Source organism: Chiloscyllium plagiosum, chromosome 20, assembly GCF_004010195.1.
Source record: "Chiloscyllium plagiosum isolate BGI_BamShark_2017 chromosome 20, ASM401019v2, whole genome shotgun sequence".
NCBI lineage: Eukaryota > Metazoa > Chordata > Chondrichthyes > Orectolobiformes > Hemiscylliidae > Chiloscyllium > Chiloscyllium plagiosum.
In genome coordinates, this window is record NC_057729.1 from 62,354,526 (window position 1) to 62,370,920 (window position 16,395).

Here is a 16,395-nt window from a genome sequence, read left to right on the forward strand (position 1 = left end):
TATATGAATAGGAAAGGTTTGGAGGGATATGGGCCGAGTGCTGGCAAATGGGACTAGATTAGGTTGGGATATCTGGTCAGCATAGATGAGTTGGACCGAAGGCTCTGTTTCTGTGCTGTACATCTCTATGACTCTGTGACAATAATGTAGCCATGTGAGTTCAGCAGAACCTGCTGCCTGAACCATGAGCAGCTGAGCCCCACACTCAGGAGACAATTGCATGTCCATGCCCCTCATAATCATCTACACCTAGAAGAGACTAGAATCCCCACATTGGGGGAACTGGCCATTCAGCCGAACAAGTTCACACTGACCCTCTGAAGAGCATCCCATCCAGACCTTTCCCATATGCATTTTCACAAGTAGCCTGTCTTGCCACCTTCAGGGATCTGTTGATAAACACCCAAGATCCCTTTGTTCCTTTGAGCTTCTTAACATCCTGCCATTCATTAAGTACTCCCTTGTTTTGTTCCTCTGTCAAAGTGCATTACCTGACATTTATCAGGGTTAAATTCCATCTGCCACTGATATGCCCATCTGACCAACCCTAATCTTCCTGTCACCTAAATCATTCTTCATCATTGCCATACACTTGGCCTATCTTATCTTCTCCCACACATTCTCATCTACATCATTTGTATCTATCATAAACATTCTGATCCCTGTGTTATGCGACTGGATACTGGTCTCCAGTCACAAAGCAACATTTTACCACCACCGTCTCTCTCTTGCCACTAAGGTGATTTTGGATCAAACTTGTTAAATTTCTCTGGATCCCATGAGCCTGTATCTTATTTATTAATCTACCATGTCAAAGGCCTTGCTTAAATCAATATAAACTACATCAATTGCACTACCCTCATTGATACACTTGGTCATCTTCATGAAAGGTTCAGCCAGATTTGTTATGCATGCCCTTCCTCTGACAAAGCCATGCTGACTATTCCTGATCAAACCTTACATATCCAAGTGGAGACTAATTCTGTACTTCAGAATTTTCTCCAATAGGTTCCGTATCACTGATGTGAGACCCATCAGTCGGTAATTCCCTGGTTTTTCTCTAACACCTTTTTTAAAAAATTATGATAATTGATAATCACTTCTTTTTGATTAAAAATAATATCAGGATGGCAGCAGCGGAGTAGCAGGGCAGTGTGTGGGCTCGTCAACTCAGGAGCCTGTAGCTCACCCACTCTGTTCATTTTTGCAGTTTTTCTTTACATTCCCTGTTTTGAATGTTTCCAATTAGTATAGTTAATATCTAAATTCATCTTACCTTCATCTTAACAGCTTCAGCTGAGACTCTGTCCTGATCCAGTGAAGGGGTGACTTCCAGTGGTCCTGAATAGTGGTCTTTTCTGGTGTGTTAGTCTCAGCCCTGTGGTGTGGTACCCTGATGTAGTGGGTTTTTCCCCAATGTGGTGATCCCAGCCCTGCAGTGTAGTGTCCAGATGCAGCGGGTTTTTCCCAGTGCAGAGATCTCCTCAGCGGTCCAGCTTAATCTTTGTCGAACACTTCTGGGCTGGTGTTGCGATGGCTCTGCGTGGTGTTTTCCTTCCAGAGGTGGTGGTCTTGGTGGCCATTTTTCCTGGCGGTGCCTTTTCAGCCCAGTTTTTCCGATGGCTCAGTGTTTGGGTTTTGGCCCAGTCTAGAGTTCTCGTCACAGATTGATGGCCTCATTCCAACTGTGTGTAAAATCTCTTGATCAACTTTCTCTGAGGCCAGGAGCCATTAAATGGACTTTGATGAACTTTTGTCTTAAATTTTCTTTTATTGTTACTTATGAATGTACTTATGACTTCTGTTATTAATACAGGTGCCATGATTGGGTGACTTTCACACCTTTCATTGTATTTTTCTTGTAAACGTACATGTGACAATAACATCTATACCTATATATACTTTGATAACTATATATTCTTCTATATCTAAATATACTTCTACATCTAGATATACTTGTAAATGACTTGTATTAACAGAGTTAAAAAGGAACACAACACCAGGTTATAGTCCAGCAGGTTTAGTTGGAAGTACCCTATACTCCTGATGAAGGAGCAGCACTCTGAAAGCTACTTTTTCCAAATAAACTTGTTGGACTATAACCTGGCATTGTGTGATTGTTAACTTTGTCCACCCCAGTCCAACACCGATCATCTTTATATAATTGCGTTAACACAGGAGGTAAATCTGAAATCAGGTTTCTGCCACTCTTCTAATATTTCAGGAGCTGCTCCCAGACCTCTGGCTCCACTTCAGACCCTTCTTCCCGACTGTTAGTTACCCAGTGCAGGCCAGAGGGACCTCCTTGCAGTGTGGCTAAAGTGATCAAGGTTAGGGATGGTCGAAGAAAGTGGTGTCACTGTCTGTCTTTGGGTTTGTGTACAAATGGCTTTGGAGAAGAAATATGCAGCCCGAGATATTTTTATGACACTGTGCTTCAGTGGGTCATAATAATATTATTTATATTTTATTCTGGCCTTCTGTGCTTTCCTAATATTAATCCTTCACTGGTCATGGTTGTGCATTCAGATACCAAGAGCCCTAGGTTCTGGCATTCCCTCCCTATAACCTCTGTCCCTCCTTTTAAATGGTCCGTGAAACTTACCTGAATGTCAATGCTCTTCATCACCTGTGTGTAGTTCAGTGTTGAATTGTGTTTGATAACATTCCTGCAAAATGCCAAGAGTTGACTTACTTGGTTAAAGATATTGTAGAAATATGAGTTGTTGCTGTTTTGACATTTTCTTCAGGTTTAAGTTCTTTTATTAAGGGGTCAGTTTTGTGTGTATTCTGAAGGGTGCCTCTTCTAGTTTATTTGAAGAATAAACATTAATTTTCTGATAATGAATATCTCATTGTCTCAAACTAAATTCAGCAGGTGGCATCACTTTGGATTGGTTCAAGCCGTTGACTGAGCAACACTCATTCTCATGGGGAGGTGGTGCTGTGATGATAATATCAGTGGGTGAATCATTAGAATCCCAGACTCTTGTTTTGGGAATGTGAGTTGGAATCCCACTATGGCAGATGTGATTTGGAGACACCGGTGTTGGACTGGGGTGTAGAAAGTTAAAAATCACACAACACCAGATTATAGTCCAACAGGCTTATTATGGCTGTTCACCCTTTAATTCAATAAAATCTGAAATGAAACGTTGACCAAATGGTGACCATATAACTACTGTTAATTGACATAAAACCTCATCTGGTCAATCAGTGACCTTTAGGGAAGCAAATATGCCATTCTTATACAGACTAATCTAGTTTTGACTCCAGACCCACACGTGACCGTCTGGACAATTAGGGATGGGCAATGCTGGACCCATATCCCATGAACAAATAAAATTCTTACCTTGGGAGCTACAAACTGGGAAACTCTATTCACAACCCATTTTGGTAATGAACCTGTGAAATATAAAGGGAACAATTTAACATAAACACATGAGGAATTTAATCATCCAAAACCATTTTGCTGCTGGCAATGAATTTGATTTCTGCTGGAAAAATAAAACTTCAAGGTTCAAAGAGAAAAGATATGGGTTGAAAAATGTTCTCCCCATATTCTGATTTAGCTGTAACCATAGATTAGCATCTCACAGCAGGACAGTAAATGAAGAGGAAAGATAAACTCATTCTTTGCTGACATTCTCCACTCAGTTGGACCATGACCTCATTACGGCATCTCACCCTCCTTCAAAACAGAGCTGCAGTCACTCTGTGACATCTTTGACCCTGGCACTGTACAGGGTCATGCAATTTTCCCAAACCCAATGTATTTATTATTGGTAAATTGTAAGGAAAGAAAAGTGGTTACCCTGATTGTCATGACTGGTACCTTATTACATCTGCCTCCTCTGCAGGGTTGTTGGAGGCATTTTGCTGCCACCAATCCTCCTTTATCTAAGCTGTCTCCAAGTCTTAACTATTGATCAATGGTAAAGGATAGACCACTGGTGAGTCAAAATCAAAGAGATACTTATCTCAGTTAGTATGGTGACTTATTGCTTGATAGGAACAATCACAACTCACACAATCAGGCAGGTATAATTACTAAGACTTCTGTAGGGAGCGATACAGAATATATTTGCTCCCTATGAAGGCTGAAGTCACTGATGTGACATCAAATAGGGTGAGCTCAATATAACATGAAAATGAGCTCTTTCAGAACCATAACCCTTTCACAATCTTGGAACATCCTAATTGTTTTGCAAGCCAAGGAGTAGAGTTTTTTAAAAGTGTCATCTCTGCTGAAGGAAAAGGAGCAGACAATTGTACACAGCAAGATCCAGGAATATTAATATGATAATGACCAGATCATCTATTCTTTGGTGATATTGAAATAAGGAAAAGTATTGACCAGAACACTAAGGATAACCTATTTGCTCTGGTCATCTGTTCATCCTGCTTTTGATGATGCATATACCAGATAGCCTGCTTATGAATGTTTGGCTGAGCTTCAGTTCCTAATGCATTTAGTTCTGCAGCAAGATTGATAGAGCTGCAGAGAGGAGGGCAGGTTTTATTTGATTGACATTTTATTCCCTTGTCTTATGATATACATTCTTTGTAGTTTTCCAACACATATGTATTTATCTACTCAACATTAAGAGGCTAAAGTGATCAAAAGCTTCTAATGCTGATATTATGAAAGGCTGTGAATAAATGACAGCTTTAGGAGAGGGTTAATGTAATTAAAAATGAATGGTAAAGTTTTCTTTTATAGAACATAGAAACATACAGCACAGAACAGGCCCTTAGGCCCACGATGTTGTGCTGAGACTTAATCCTAATGTAAAATATAGTAACTTAACCGACGCACCCCTCAATTCACTGCTATCCATGTGCATGTCCAGCAGTCGCTTAAATGTCCCCAATGACTTTGCTTCCACCACGTCAGCTGGCAACGCATTCCATGCTTTCACAACTCCCTGCATAAAGAACCTACCTCTGATGTCTCCTTTATACCTTCCTCCTAATATCTGCAAACTGTGACTTCTCATACTAGTCAATCCTGCCCTGGGGAAAAGTCTCTGGATATTGACTCTATCTATTCCTCTCATTATTTTGTACACCTCGATCAGGTCTCCTCTCTTCCTTCTTCTCTCCAGAGAGAAAAGTCCGAGCTTATTCAGCCTTTCTTCATAAGGCAAGCCCTCCAGTCCAGGCAGCATCCTGGTAAACCTTCTTTGCACCCTCTCCAAAGTCTCTGTATCTTTCCTATAGTAGGGTGACCAGAACTGGACACAATATTCCAAGTGTGGTCTCACCAGGGACTTGTAGAGCTGCAGTAAAACCTCGCGGCTCTTAAACTTGATCCCCCTGTTAATGAAAGCCAAAACACCATATGCTTTCCTAGCAACCCTATCCACTTGGGTGATAACTTTGAGGGATCTATGTACTTGCACCCCAGATCCCTCTACTCCTCCACACTACCAAGAATCCTGTCTTTAGTCCTATATTCAGCATTCGAGTTCGACCTTCCAAAATGCATCACTTCGCATTTATCCAGGTTGAACTCCATCTGTCATTTCTCAGTTCAGCTCTGCATTCTGTCTATGTCACGCTGCAGCCTGCAGTAGCCCTCTATACTATCGACGACACCGTAGCCCTCTATACTATCGACGACACCTCCAACCTTTGTATCATATGCAAATTTACTAACCCACCTCGAACCTCCTCATCCAAGTCATTTATAAAAACTACAAAGAGCAGAGGCCCAAGAACAGAGCCTCAATTTGTCAATTCAGGTGCAGGATTCTCCTGTTTAGTGAATCCTCTGAGGATTAGTGAACCACTGCTAATGGAATGGGCCCCTTTCCATCACAACTTTGCAGATTTGAAATGTTTAGACTTGTAATCAGCTATCAAGGCCCACGGTGCTATAAATGGCTGCTTCCAACAGCCACCATCTCACATCAGCCAAAATTGCAAAAGGAAGAGAAACTCCTGGAAACAGGTCCAACATGACACTTATAGATCTCACCTACCTCCAACCTGATACTGATGGGGCAGGAACATTAAGCCTCAGTACAAAGACTAGCAGCTTTGCAGAATCTCTCAGCAAAAAGACCCGACTTTACACAGCCAACATCAATATACTGACATAACCTAGCTTCATCCAGAGTTCCATCACTTACACTCTGTGAGTCTGTGAAAGTGAGCAAGGATTTGGCAATGTTAATGTAAGCAACTGAGAAGGCAGCACTAGCAGGAAATACAGCCTGCTCTTTCATTCTAGACAAAGCACTAGAGATCAACAATGTCAAAGTTATGGAAAAGTTCAGTTTGTCTGGCAGTATCGCCCACACCTCCCCCCTCACCTCCATCCAAGGCCCCAAAGGAGCCTTCCACATCCATCAAAGTTTCACCTGCACTTCCACTAATGTCATCTATTGTATACGTTGCTCCCGATGTGGTCTCCTTTACACAGGGGAGACTAGATGCCTCCTCGCAGAGAGCTTTAAGAAACATCTCCGGGACAGCCGCACCAATCAACCCAACCGCCCCGTGGCCGAACATTTCAACTCCCCCTCCCACTCTGCTGAGGACATACAGGTCCTGGATCTCCTCCATCGCCACTCCCTCACCACCCAACACCTGGAGGAAGAATGCCTCAGCTTCCACCTCGGAACACTTCAACCCCAAGGCATCAATGTGGACTTCAACAGTTTCCTCATTTCCTCTACCCCCACTTACCCCAGTTCCAATCTTCCAGCTCAGCAACATCATGACCTGTCCTACCTGCCAATCTTCATTCCCACCTATCCACTCCACCCTTCTCTCTGTCCTATCACCTTTATCCCCACCTCCATTCACCTATTGCACTCTTAACTACCTTCTCTCCAGCCACACTCCCCTCCCATTTACCTCTCCACCTCAGAGGTTTGCAGCCTCATTCCTGATGAAGAGCTCCTGCCCGAAATGTCGATTTTCCAGCTCCTCGGATGCTGCCTGACCTGCTGTGTTTTGCTAGCATCACTCTAATCTTGACTCAGATCTCCAGCATCTGCAGTACCCACTTTCACCCTGAAGGTAACAAGGAAAGCTCCAGAATATCAGGGATCATTCCAATGAACCTCCTCTGAACTGCCTCCAATAAACTGAAACCAAAAGTGCCCACAGTACACCAGATATTGTCTCTCCAGCACCTTTTACAGTTGCAGTGAGACTTCCCAACTTTTATACTCCAATCCTCCTGAAATAAAGGAGAGTATTCCATTAGCCGTTCCTGATTACCTGCTGCATCTGAGTGATAACTGTCTGTGTTTCATAAGCAAATTCCGCAAATCCCTTGTATTGCAGCTTTCTGCAGTTTTTCTCCAAATAACATTATGTTCTTTTGTTCTCCCTTCCAAAATGAACAACTTTGCACTTTTCCACATAAGCCTCATATTTCACATATCTACTGGTTCACCACTAATCACCCTGGTTGAGACATCCTCGAAAAACTATGATGAACTGTCAGCAAGGACAAGTTGGACCGAAGGGTCTGTTGCTGTCTTGTACACCTCTATGATTCTAACTAGTTAGACACAATTTCTCTTTAATGAAGCCATGTGGATCTTGCTTGATCAGATAATGATTTTCCAAATGTTCTGCTATTGCATGCTTAATAATAGATTCCAACACTTTTCCACGAATAGAAGTTAGGCTAATCAGCCTATACCTACCTGCTATTTCCCTCCCACCCTTTTTTTAATGGGGTGTTCTTCAGACTGAAGGGATCAAAGGGTTTGGAGAGAAAGCAGGAACAGGGGACTGAATGATGGTGAGCGATGATTGTCGTGAATGGTGGAGCAGGCTGAAAGGACTAAATGACTGATTTCTGTCCATGTCTTCTATGTTTCTATGACCAACTTTGTATTTTTTGATAGAATGCTCCATCTGTCAGATTTTTGCCCAATTATTTATTCCATCTGTATCTGTTTACATCTTGTGACATTAACTTCACAACATACTTCCTGACCAAGTTTAGTGACCAGGTCTTTTCCTCATCTCAGCTAATACATTGATGCAAATTGAAAAACATTAAGGCCTCAGCACAGACTCCTGACAAACCCCACTCATCACATGTTGCCATCAGAAAAAAAAACACTTATCCATACTCGCTGGCTGTATACTCTGCCAATCAACCAATCATCTATCGGTATCCCCCTATAGTATGAGCTATTACTTTTATGTGGAACCTTGTCAAATGCGTTCTTGAAATCAATTACTGTTCAAGACTGATGTAGTTGGCTCCTATGTTATTAAGGATGGGATATTTGAGAGGAAGACTCCTCCAAAGAATTGTTTAATTGTTCCTTGCCATATTTGCCTTTATTTGCTGAGGAATTGGATTTGACAAGGTTCCACATAAAAGTAATTTATGGATTTGAAGAATGTATTTGACAAGGTTCCACATAAAGGTAATAGCTGATGCTATATGGGGCAGCATGGTGGCTCAGTGGTTAGCACTGCTGCCTCACAGCGCCAGGGATCCAGGCTCGATCCCAGCCTTGGGTTACTGTCTGTGAGGAGTTTGCACGTTCTTCCTGTGTCTGTGTGGGTTTCCTTCAGTTGCTCTGATTTCGTCCCACAATCCAAATTTGTGCAGGTTACGTGAATTGGCTGTGCTACATTGCCCAGAGATGTGTAGGTTAGGTGCATTAGTCAGGGAAAATTTAGGGGAATGGGGCTGGGTGGGTTAGTCTTCGGAAGGTCGGTGTGGCCTTGTTGGGCTGAAGGCTCTATTTCCACACTGTAGGAATTTAATTCTAGTCTAATGGAGCTGGGAGTTCTGCCAACCTTTACAGTGATGCCCACTCAGAGGGAATAAATTTAACAAGTGATTGAAACTGTGGACCAGATCCCCATGGTGGTTCGGACCTCTTAGAGAAAGATGGGTGGACTTTATTTCAAAAAGAACAAGGGGATTGGCCAGATATTTCTATGCTGTATATTTCATATAATTCTATCTAATATATTTCAAAGTTTCACCAGAGCTTCAATTTCTTCAGCCCTTAAAAGCATTTGAGGTAACAGCTGAACAGCTGAGTTATTGTGCAGATGTTTTGATACCATGCAGGGTCACATCATCAGGACAAATTCCGTGAGGTGCTGTTGTTCTGTTCCACTTGGTTTTTGTGTGTGTCTGGTCTGTTGTGGTGAGTGTCACTTCTGGGTCTTCTCTGCAGCAGTTTATACACTAGATCTACCTCTGTGTTTGTTGATGGCCTTTTTGGTAGAAAACTAGGCCTCCAAGAACTCTTTGGGGTATCTCCGGTTGGCTTGTCCTAGAATGGTGGTTTTGTCATAATTGAATTGATGTTCCTCTTGTTCTGCGTGTACGGAGATGAGGGAGAATGGATCATGTCATTTAGTAGCCAGTTGGTGTTTGTGAATTCAGACGGCTAGATTTCTACCTGTTTGTCCAATTTAGTGCTTGATGCAGTTATTGCAAGGGATTTTGAATGCCATATTGGTCCTAAATGCTGTGGGTTTGGGGTCCTTAGTCCTGGTAAATAGTTGGTGTCATGTGGCTGTTGGTTGGTGTGCTCCCATAATACCTAGTGGTCATAACAGCCTGGTCGTTAATTCTGATATGTTCTTCACACAGGGTAAGGTGGCCAGTGTATTGGTAGGTACAGTGTCTTCTTGGCATTGTTTGTTGAACGGCATCGGCAGACGAAGCTGATGGGATATCCGTTGTTAGCAAAGATTTTTTGTAAGTATTACTCCTTTTCCTCGTGTAGTGCTGGTGTGTTGCAGTGTGTCACGGCTCTTTTGAATTGTGTCCTGACATAGCTGCGTTAGTGGACATTGAAATGGTTGCTATTGTAGTTAAGGATCTGGCCTGTGTGTGGGTTTCCTGTATACTTTGGTTGAAAATCCCCTGTTGGTTATCTGTTCCACCTAGACATCTCAGAATCTAAATGCTTTTAGAAACTGTTAGCAGGGAGACAATTGTTTTCAGCTGAATTGAACAGTCGAGAGTGTGGTGCTGGAAAAGCACAGTAGGTCAGGCAGCACCCAAGGATCTGGAGAGTTGACATTTCAGGCATAAGCCCTTCAACAGGAAAAAGGGCTTATGCCCGAAACGTCAGTTCTCCTGCTCCTCGGATGCTGCCTGACCTGCTGTGCTTTTCCAGTGCCACACTCTGGACTCTCATCTCCAGCATTTGAAGTCCACACTTTCTCTTCGATCAATTAAACACTTTGACTAATTCCATGTCATTCTGAACTCAAGTGAAAGTTTTGTAACCTGTAAGTTCAACATCAGCAGACCCACTAGCTCCATCAAGTGGTTATACAAATGAGAATTTCTGATGGACCTGAGGGAAATGACAGAGAGTGGAAGCCACTATCCCTCACAGATGGACCATGGGACAGGAATCCAGGGACCTGGCTGTCAAACTGTGATATATTTAGAAAGATGCAAGAGCATTTTATGACAGTGGGAAGTTAAATATGTTTTCAAGGTGAAATTAACGAATTTGAAGAGGTATTTAGCAGATACTGGGTGTAGGTTTTAAAATTGAGGATGGAGGGAGAGGGGTTAAAATGTTTGGAAAACCTGAAACCAACTCAAAACTGCCTTGAACACTATCTCCTTTAATAGGATTAGTTTGTGGGTCAGGTAGATGACTGGTGCGTGAATGAGCCATTAACTATGTTGACAATATATAATTACAGAATATATACTATATATATATATATAATTACAGAATTGTTACACTGTTATATTGCAGAAGGAGGCCATTCAGCCCATTGTGCCTGCATAGGAACTGAAAATGAGTATTATGACTCAGTGCTTTTTTCTGATGTTTCCCCATAATCCTGTTCATTGTTTCTATACAAATAACTATCTAATACACTCCTGAATGCTTCAGCTGAACTTGTCTCCACCACATTTCCAGGCAGTGCATCCCAGACTCTAAGTACGCATTGAATAAAAATCTTTGCAAATCACTTTAAACCTGTGCTCTCTTCTTTCCAATGATTTTATAATTGGGACAGTTTCTCCCTTTCTGCTATATCCAGCTCACACATGGTTTTGAAAACTTATATGCGTTTCTGCACTGCAGATATTCACCAAACAGCACCTTCCTGACCGATGATCATTTCCATCTAGAACGAACAAGAGCAGCTGATACACTACTGCAAGTTCCCCTCTGAACTACTCATCATTCTAACTTGGAAATATATCACTGTTGCTTCACTATCATTGCATCAAATTTCCTGAAATTCCCTCCCAAAGGGCATTGTGAGTCAACCTAATGGATTGCAGCGATTCAAGAAGGCTGTTCCCCATCACCATCTCAAAGGCAACCAGGGATGGGCAATAAAATGCTGGCCAGCCAGCAACATCTATGTCCCATCAGTGAATGTAGAAAAAACAGATCTCGTCTCACCCTTTTGCTTTTCAAGGAGAACAGTCTCAACATCTTGTGTGATTTTTAACTTTGTACACCCCAGTCCAACACCGGCATCTCCAAATCAGTCTCAACATCTTCACTCTATCCTCATCTCTGAAGTTTCACATTTTTGGAACCACTCCTGTAACTCATTTCTGTACTCTCGCACATCTTTTCTAAAATGTGGTGCACACAACTATACAAAATACTCTAGCTGAGGTTAAAATAAAAAGTCAAAATCCTGTAACTCTTTTTAATCACACGGTGGATGCAATAAAGGAATTGTTCAGGGGAACTGGGAAAGGCAGATAATTTAAGCAGATATTTTCCCATCAAGTTGGCAAATGAAGTATAATGTGGAAAAATGTGATGTAGTTCATTTCGGAGGGAGAACAAAAACTAGAATATTATTTCAATGGAGAAATACTGCAGAAAGTGGCAGCATGTAGCAGGTGGAGTTTGGTATGTGCAAGTGTGAGATTATCCATTTCAAATTGAAAAAGGATAAATCAGGGTTTTCTTTTAGAGAGCACAAAGTTCAACAAAATTTGAGGGTTCAGATATAGCTCTTTAAAATGCCACAAACAGATGCAGAAAATAGTCAAGAAAGCTCATGGAATGATGGCCTTCAGATCTAAAGGTCTGGATATAAGGATGCAGATGTTATGCTGACGTTATACAAAACCCAGGTTAGAGCCCACTTGGAGTACTATCAACAGATCTGGACACCACACCTTAGGAAGAATATTTTCGTCTGGAAAGTGTTCAAAGCAGGTTTGTAAGGATGATACCTGGACTTCAGGGGCTATGATATGATATGAGACAAATTAGGCCCCTATTTTGTAGAATTTAGAATTTTAATGGGGAATCTAATCAAGGTTTTCAGGATATTAACAAGGAAAGACAATGTATATAAAGATAAAATCTTTCCACTGGTTGAAGATTCTAGAAACAAGCGATATAGTCTAAGAATTAGTAAATATTAGGGGCATGGAATGGCCTGCCTGCAACTGTAGTAGCCTCGCCTACATTAAGGGCAATTTAATGGGCACTGGACATACATATGGATAATAATGGAATGGTGTAGGTTAGATGGGCATCAGATTAATTTCATAAGTCGGCACAACATCAGGGACCAAAAGATCTGTACTGCACTGTAATGTTCAGGAGGCCATTCAGGAGAGATGTTAGAGTCACAATCATAGAGCCATAGACATGCACAACACAGAAACAGACCCTTTGGTCCAACTCATCCATGCCGATCAGATATCTCAACCTAATCTAGTCCCATTTGCCAGTACCCGGCCTATATCCCTCCAAACTCTTCCTATTCATTTACCCATACAGGTGTCTGTTATATACCCAAATGGCTAGTTCTCCCTATGTTCTATGAGGTATAACCTTGCTAACCATGAGGAACCTTGTTGAACTGAAGTCCATATAGATCACCTATTGGAACCTATTGGAGAAAATTCTGAAGTACAGAATTAGTCTCCACTTGGATAGGTAAGGTTTGATCAGGAATAGTCAGCGTGGCTTTGTCAGAGAAAGGGCATGCATAACAAATCTGGCTGAACCTTTCATGAAGGTGACCAAGTGTATCAATGAGGGTAGTGCAGTTGATGTAGTTTATATTGATTTAAGCAAGGCCTTTGACATGGTAGATTAATAAATAAGATACAGGCTCATGGGATCCAGAGAAATTTAACAAGTTTGATCCAAAATCACCTTAGTGGCAAGAGAGAGACGGTGGTGGTAAAATGTTGCTTTGTGACTGGAGACCAGTATCCAGTCGCATAACACAGGGATCAGAATGTTTATGATAGATACAAATGATGTAGATGAGAATGTGTGGGAGAAGATAAGATAGGCCAAGTGTATGGCAATGATGAAGAATGATTTAGGTGACAGGAAGATTAGGGTTGGTCAGATGGGCATATCAGTGGCAGATGGAATTTAACCCTGATAAATGTCAGGTAATGCACTTTGACAGAGGAACAAAACAAGGGAGTACTTAATGAATGGCAGGATGTTAAGAAGCTCAAAGGAACAAAGGGATCTTGGGTGTTTATCAACAGATCCCTGAAGGTGGCAAGACAGGCTACTTGTGAAAATGCATATGGGAAAGGTCTGGATGGGATGCTCTTCAGAGGGTCAGTGTGAACTTGTTCGGCTGAATGGCCAGTTCCCCCAATGTGGGGATTCTAGTCTCTTCTAGGTGTAGATGATTATGAGGGGCATGGACATGCAATTGTCTCCTGAGTGTGGGGCTCAGCTGCTCATGGTTCAGGCAGCAGGTTCTGCTGAACTCACATGGCTACATTATTGTCACAGAGTCATAGAGATGTACAGCACAGAAACAGAGCCTTCGGTCCAACTCATCTATGCTGACCAGATATCCCAACCTAATCTAGTCCCATTTGCCAGCACTCGGCCCATATCCCTCCAAACCTTTCCTATTCATATACCCATCCACTTCTTCTGGCAGCTCATTCCATAAACGCACCACTCTCTGCGTGAAAACGTTGCCCCTTAGGTCCCTTTTATATCTTTACCCTCTCACCCAAAATCTATGCCCTCCAGTTCTGGACTCCCCCACCCCAGGGAAAAGACTTTGTCTATTTATCCTATCCATTCCCCTCATGATTCTATAAACCTCTATGAGGTCACTCCTCAGCCTTCGACGCTCCAGGGAAAACAGCCCCATCCTGTTCAGCCTCTCCCTATAGCTCAAACCCTCTAACCCTGGCAACATCCTTGTAAATCTTTTCTGAAGCCTTTCAAGTTTCACAACATCCTTCCGATAGGAAGGAGACCAGAATTGCACGCAATATTTCAAAAGCAGCCTAACCAACATCCTGTACATCCACAACATGACCTCCCAACTCCTATATTCAATGCTCTGACCAATAAAGGAAAGCATACCAAATGCCTTCTTCACTATCCTATCTACATATGACTCAATTTTCAAGGAGCTTTGAACCTGCACTCTAAGTTCTCTTTGTTCAGCAGCACTGCCAAGGACCTTAACATTAAGTGTATAAGTCCTGTTAAGATTTTCTTTCCCAAAATACAACACCTTGCATTTATCTAAATTAAACTCCATCTGCCACTCCTCAGCCCATTGGCTCATCTGATCAAGATCCTATTGTAATCTGAGGTAACCTTCTTCACTGTCCACTACTCTTCCAATTTTGGTGTCATCTGCAAACTTACTAACCATACCTCGAGCAGTTTTTAGCAAATAGAATAAAGGAGAGCCCTAAAGCTTTCTATAGGTATATGAGGAATAAAAGGATGATTAGGGTAGGAATAGGGCCAATCAAAGACAGAAGTAGGAAGTTGAGTGTGGACCCTGTGGATATCGGAGAGGTGCTAAATGAACATTCTCATTGGTTTGCACTCAGGAAAAGGAGAATATTGTAGAGCAGAAGAATGAGGTACGAGATATTAGACTAGAAAGGATCGAGGTTAGTTATGAACAGGTGTTATCAATTCTGGAAGGAGTGAAAGTAGACAAGTCCACTGTGTCGGATGGGATTATCCAAAGATTCTCTGGAAAGCTAGGGAGGAGATAGCAGAGCCTTTGGCTTTGATATTTGAGTCGTCATTGTCTATAGACTTGGTACCAGAGGACTGGAGGATTGCAAATGTTGTGCCCTTGTTCAAGAAGGGCAGTAGAGTTGTCTCAGGTAATTATAAACCAGTGAGCCTTACTTCTGTTGTAGGAAAAGTTTTGGAAAGGATTATAAGAGATAAGATTTATAATCATCTAGCAGGGAAGAGACTTTGTCTATTTATCCTACCCATGCCCCTCATTGTCCTATAAACCTTTAAACCTCTATGAGGTAACTCCTCACCCTTCGACGCTCTAGGGAAAATAGCCCCAGCCTGTTCAGCCTCTCCCTATAGCTCACACCCTCTAACCCTGGCAACATCCTTGTAAATCTTTTCTGAAGCCTTTCAAGTTTCACAACATCCTTCCGATAGGAAGGAAACCAGAATTGCACGCAATATTTCAAAAGTGGCCTAACCAATGGCCTGTACATCCACAACATGACCTGCCAACTCCTGTACTCAATACTCTGACCAATAACGAAAAGCATAACAAGTGCCTTCTTCACTATCCTATTCACTTGCAACTCCACTTTCAAGGAGCTATGAAACTACACTCCAAGGTCTCTTTGTTCAGCAACACTTCCTCAGACCTTACCATTAAGTGTATAAGTCTTGGTAAGATTTACCTTGCCAAAATGTAGCACTTCGCATTGATCTAAATTAAACTCCATCTGCCACTCCTCAGCCCATTGGCCCATCTGATCAAGATCCCGTTTTAATCTGAGGTAACCTTCTTCGCTGTCCCCTACACCTCCAATTTTGCTGTAATCTGCAAACTTACAAACTATACCTCTTATGCTCAAATCCAAATCATTTATATAAATGATGAAAAGTAGTGGACCCAGCACCAATCCTTTTGGCACTCCAGTGGTCACAGGCCTCCAGTCTGAAAAACAACTCTTCACCACCACCCTCTGTCTTCTACCTTCGAGCCTGTTATGTACCTAAATGGCTAGTTCTCCCTATATTCCATGAGGTATAACCTTGCTAACCAGTCTCCTATGAGGAACTTTGACGAACTGAAGTCCATATAGATCACGTCCAACACTCCACCCTCATCAATCCTCTTTGCTACTTCTTCAAAAAACTCAATCAAGTTTGTGAGACATGATTTCCCACGCACAAAGCCATGTTCGACTATCCCTAATCAGTCCTGGCCTTTCCAAATACGTGTAAACCTGTCCTTCAGGATTCCCTCCAACAACTTGTCCACCAGGACGTCAGGCTCACCGGTCTATAGTTCCCTGGCTTGTCCTTCCTACCTTTCTTAAACAGAGGCACCACATTAGCCAACCTCCAGTCTTCTGGCACCTCACCTGTGACTATCGATGATACAAATATAACTTGAATTAGAATTTGAATTCAATAGTAATCTGGAAAC

The 16,395-nt window shown here is 42.1% G+C and overlaps 1 protein-coding gene across 1 annotated transcript in view; it reads right to left on the reverse strand.

Annotated features, from left to right (window-relative positions):
* Positions 1-16,395, reverse strand: part of stard15 (StAR-related lipid transfer (START) domain containing 15) — a 153,219-nt gene that overhangs the window by 8,195 nt on the left and 128,629 nt on the right. The window contains exon 5 of the mRNA XM_043711001.1: positions 3,353-3,405. Within this exon, the coding sequence (XP_043566936.1) occupies positions 3,353-3,405 (53 nt within the window). The remainder of the gene's footprint in view (positions 1-3,352; positions 3,406-16,395) is intronic.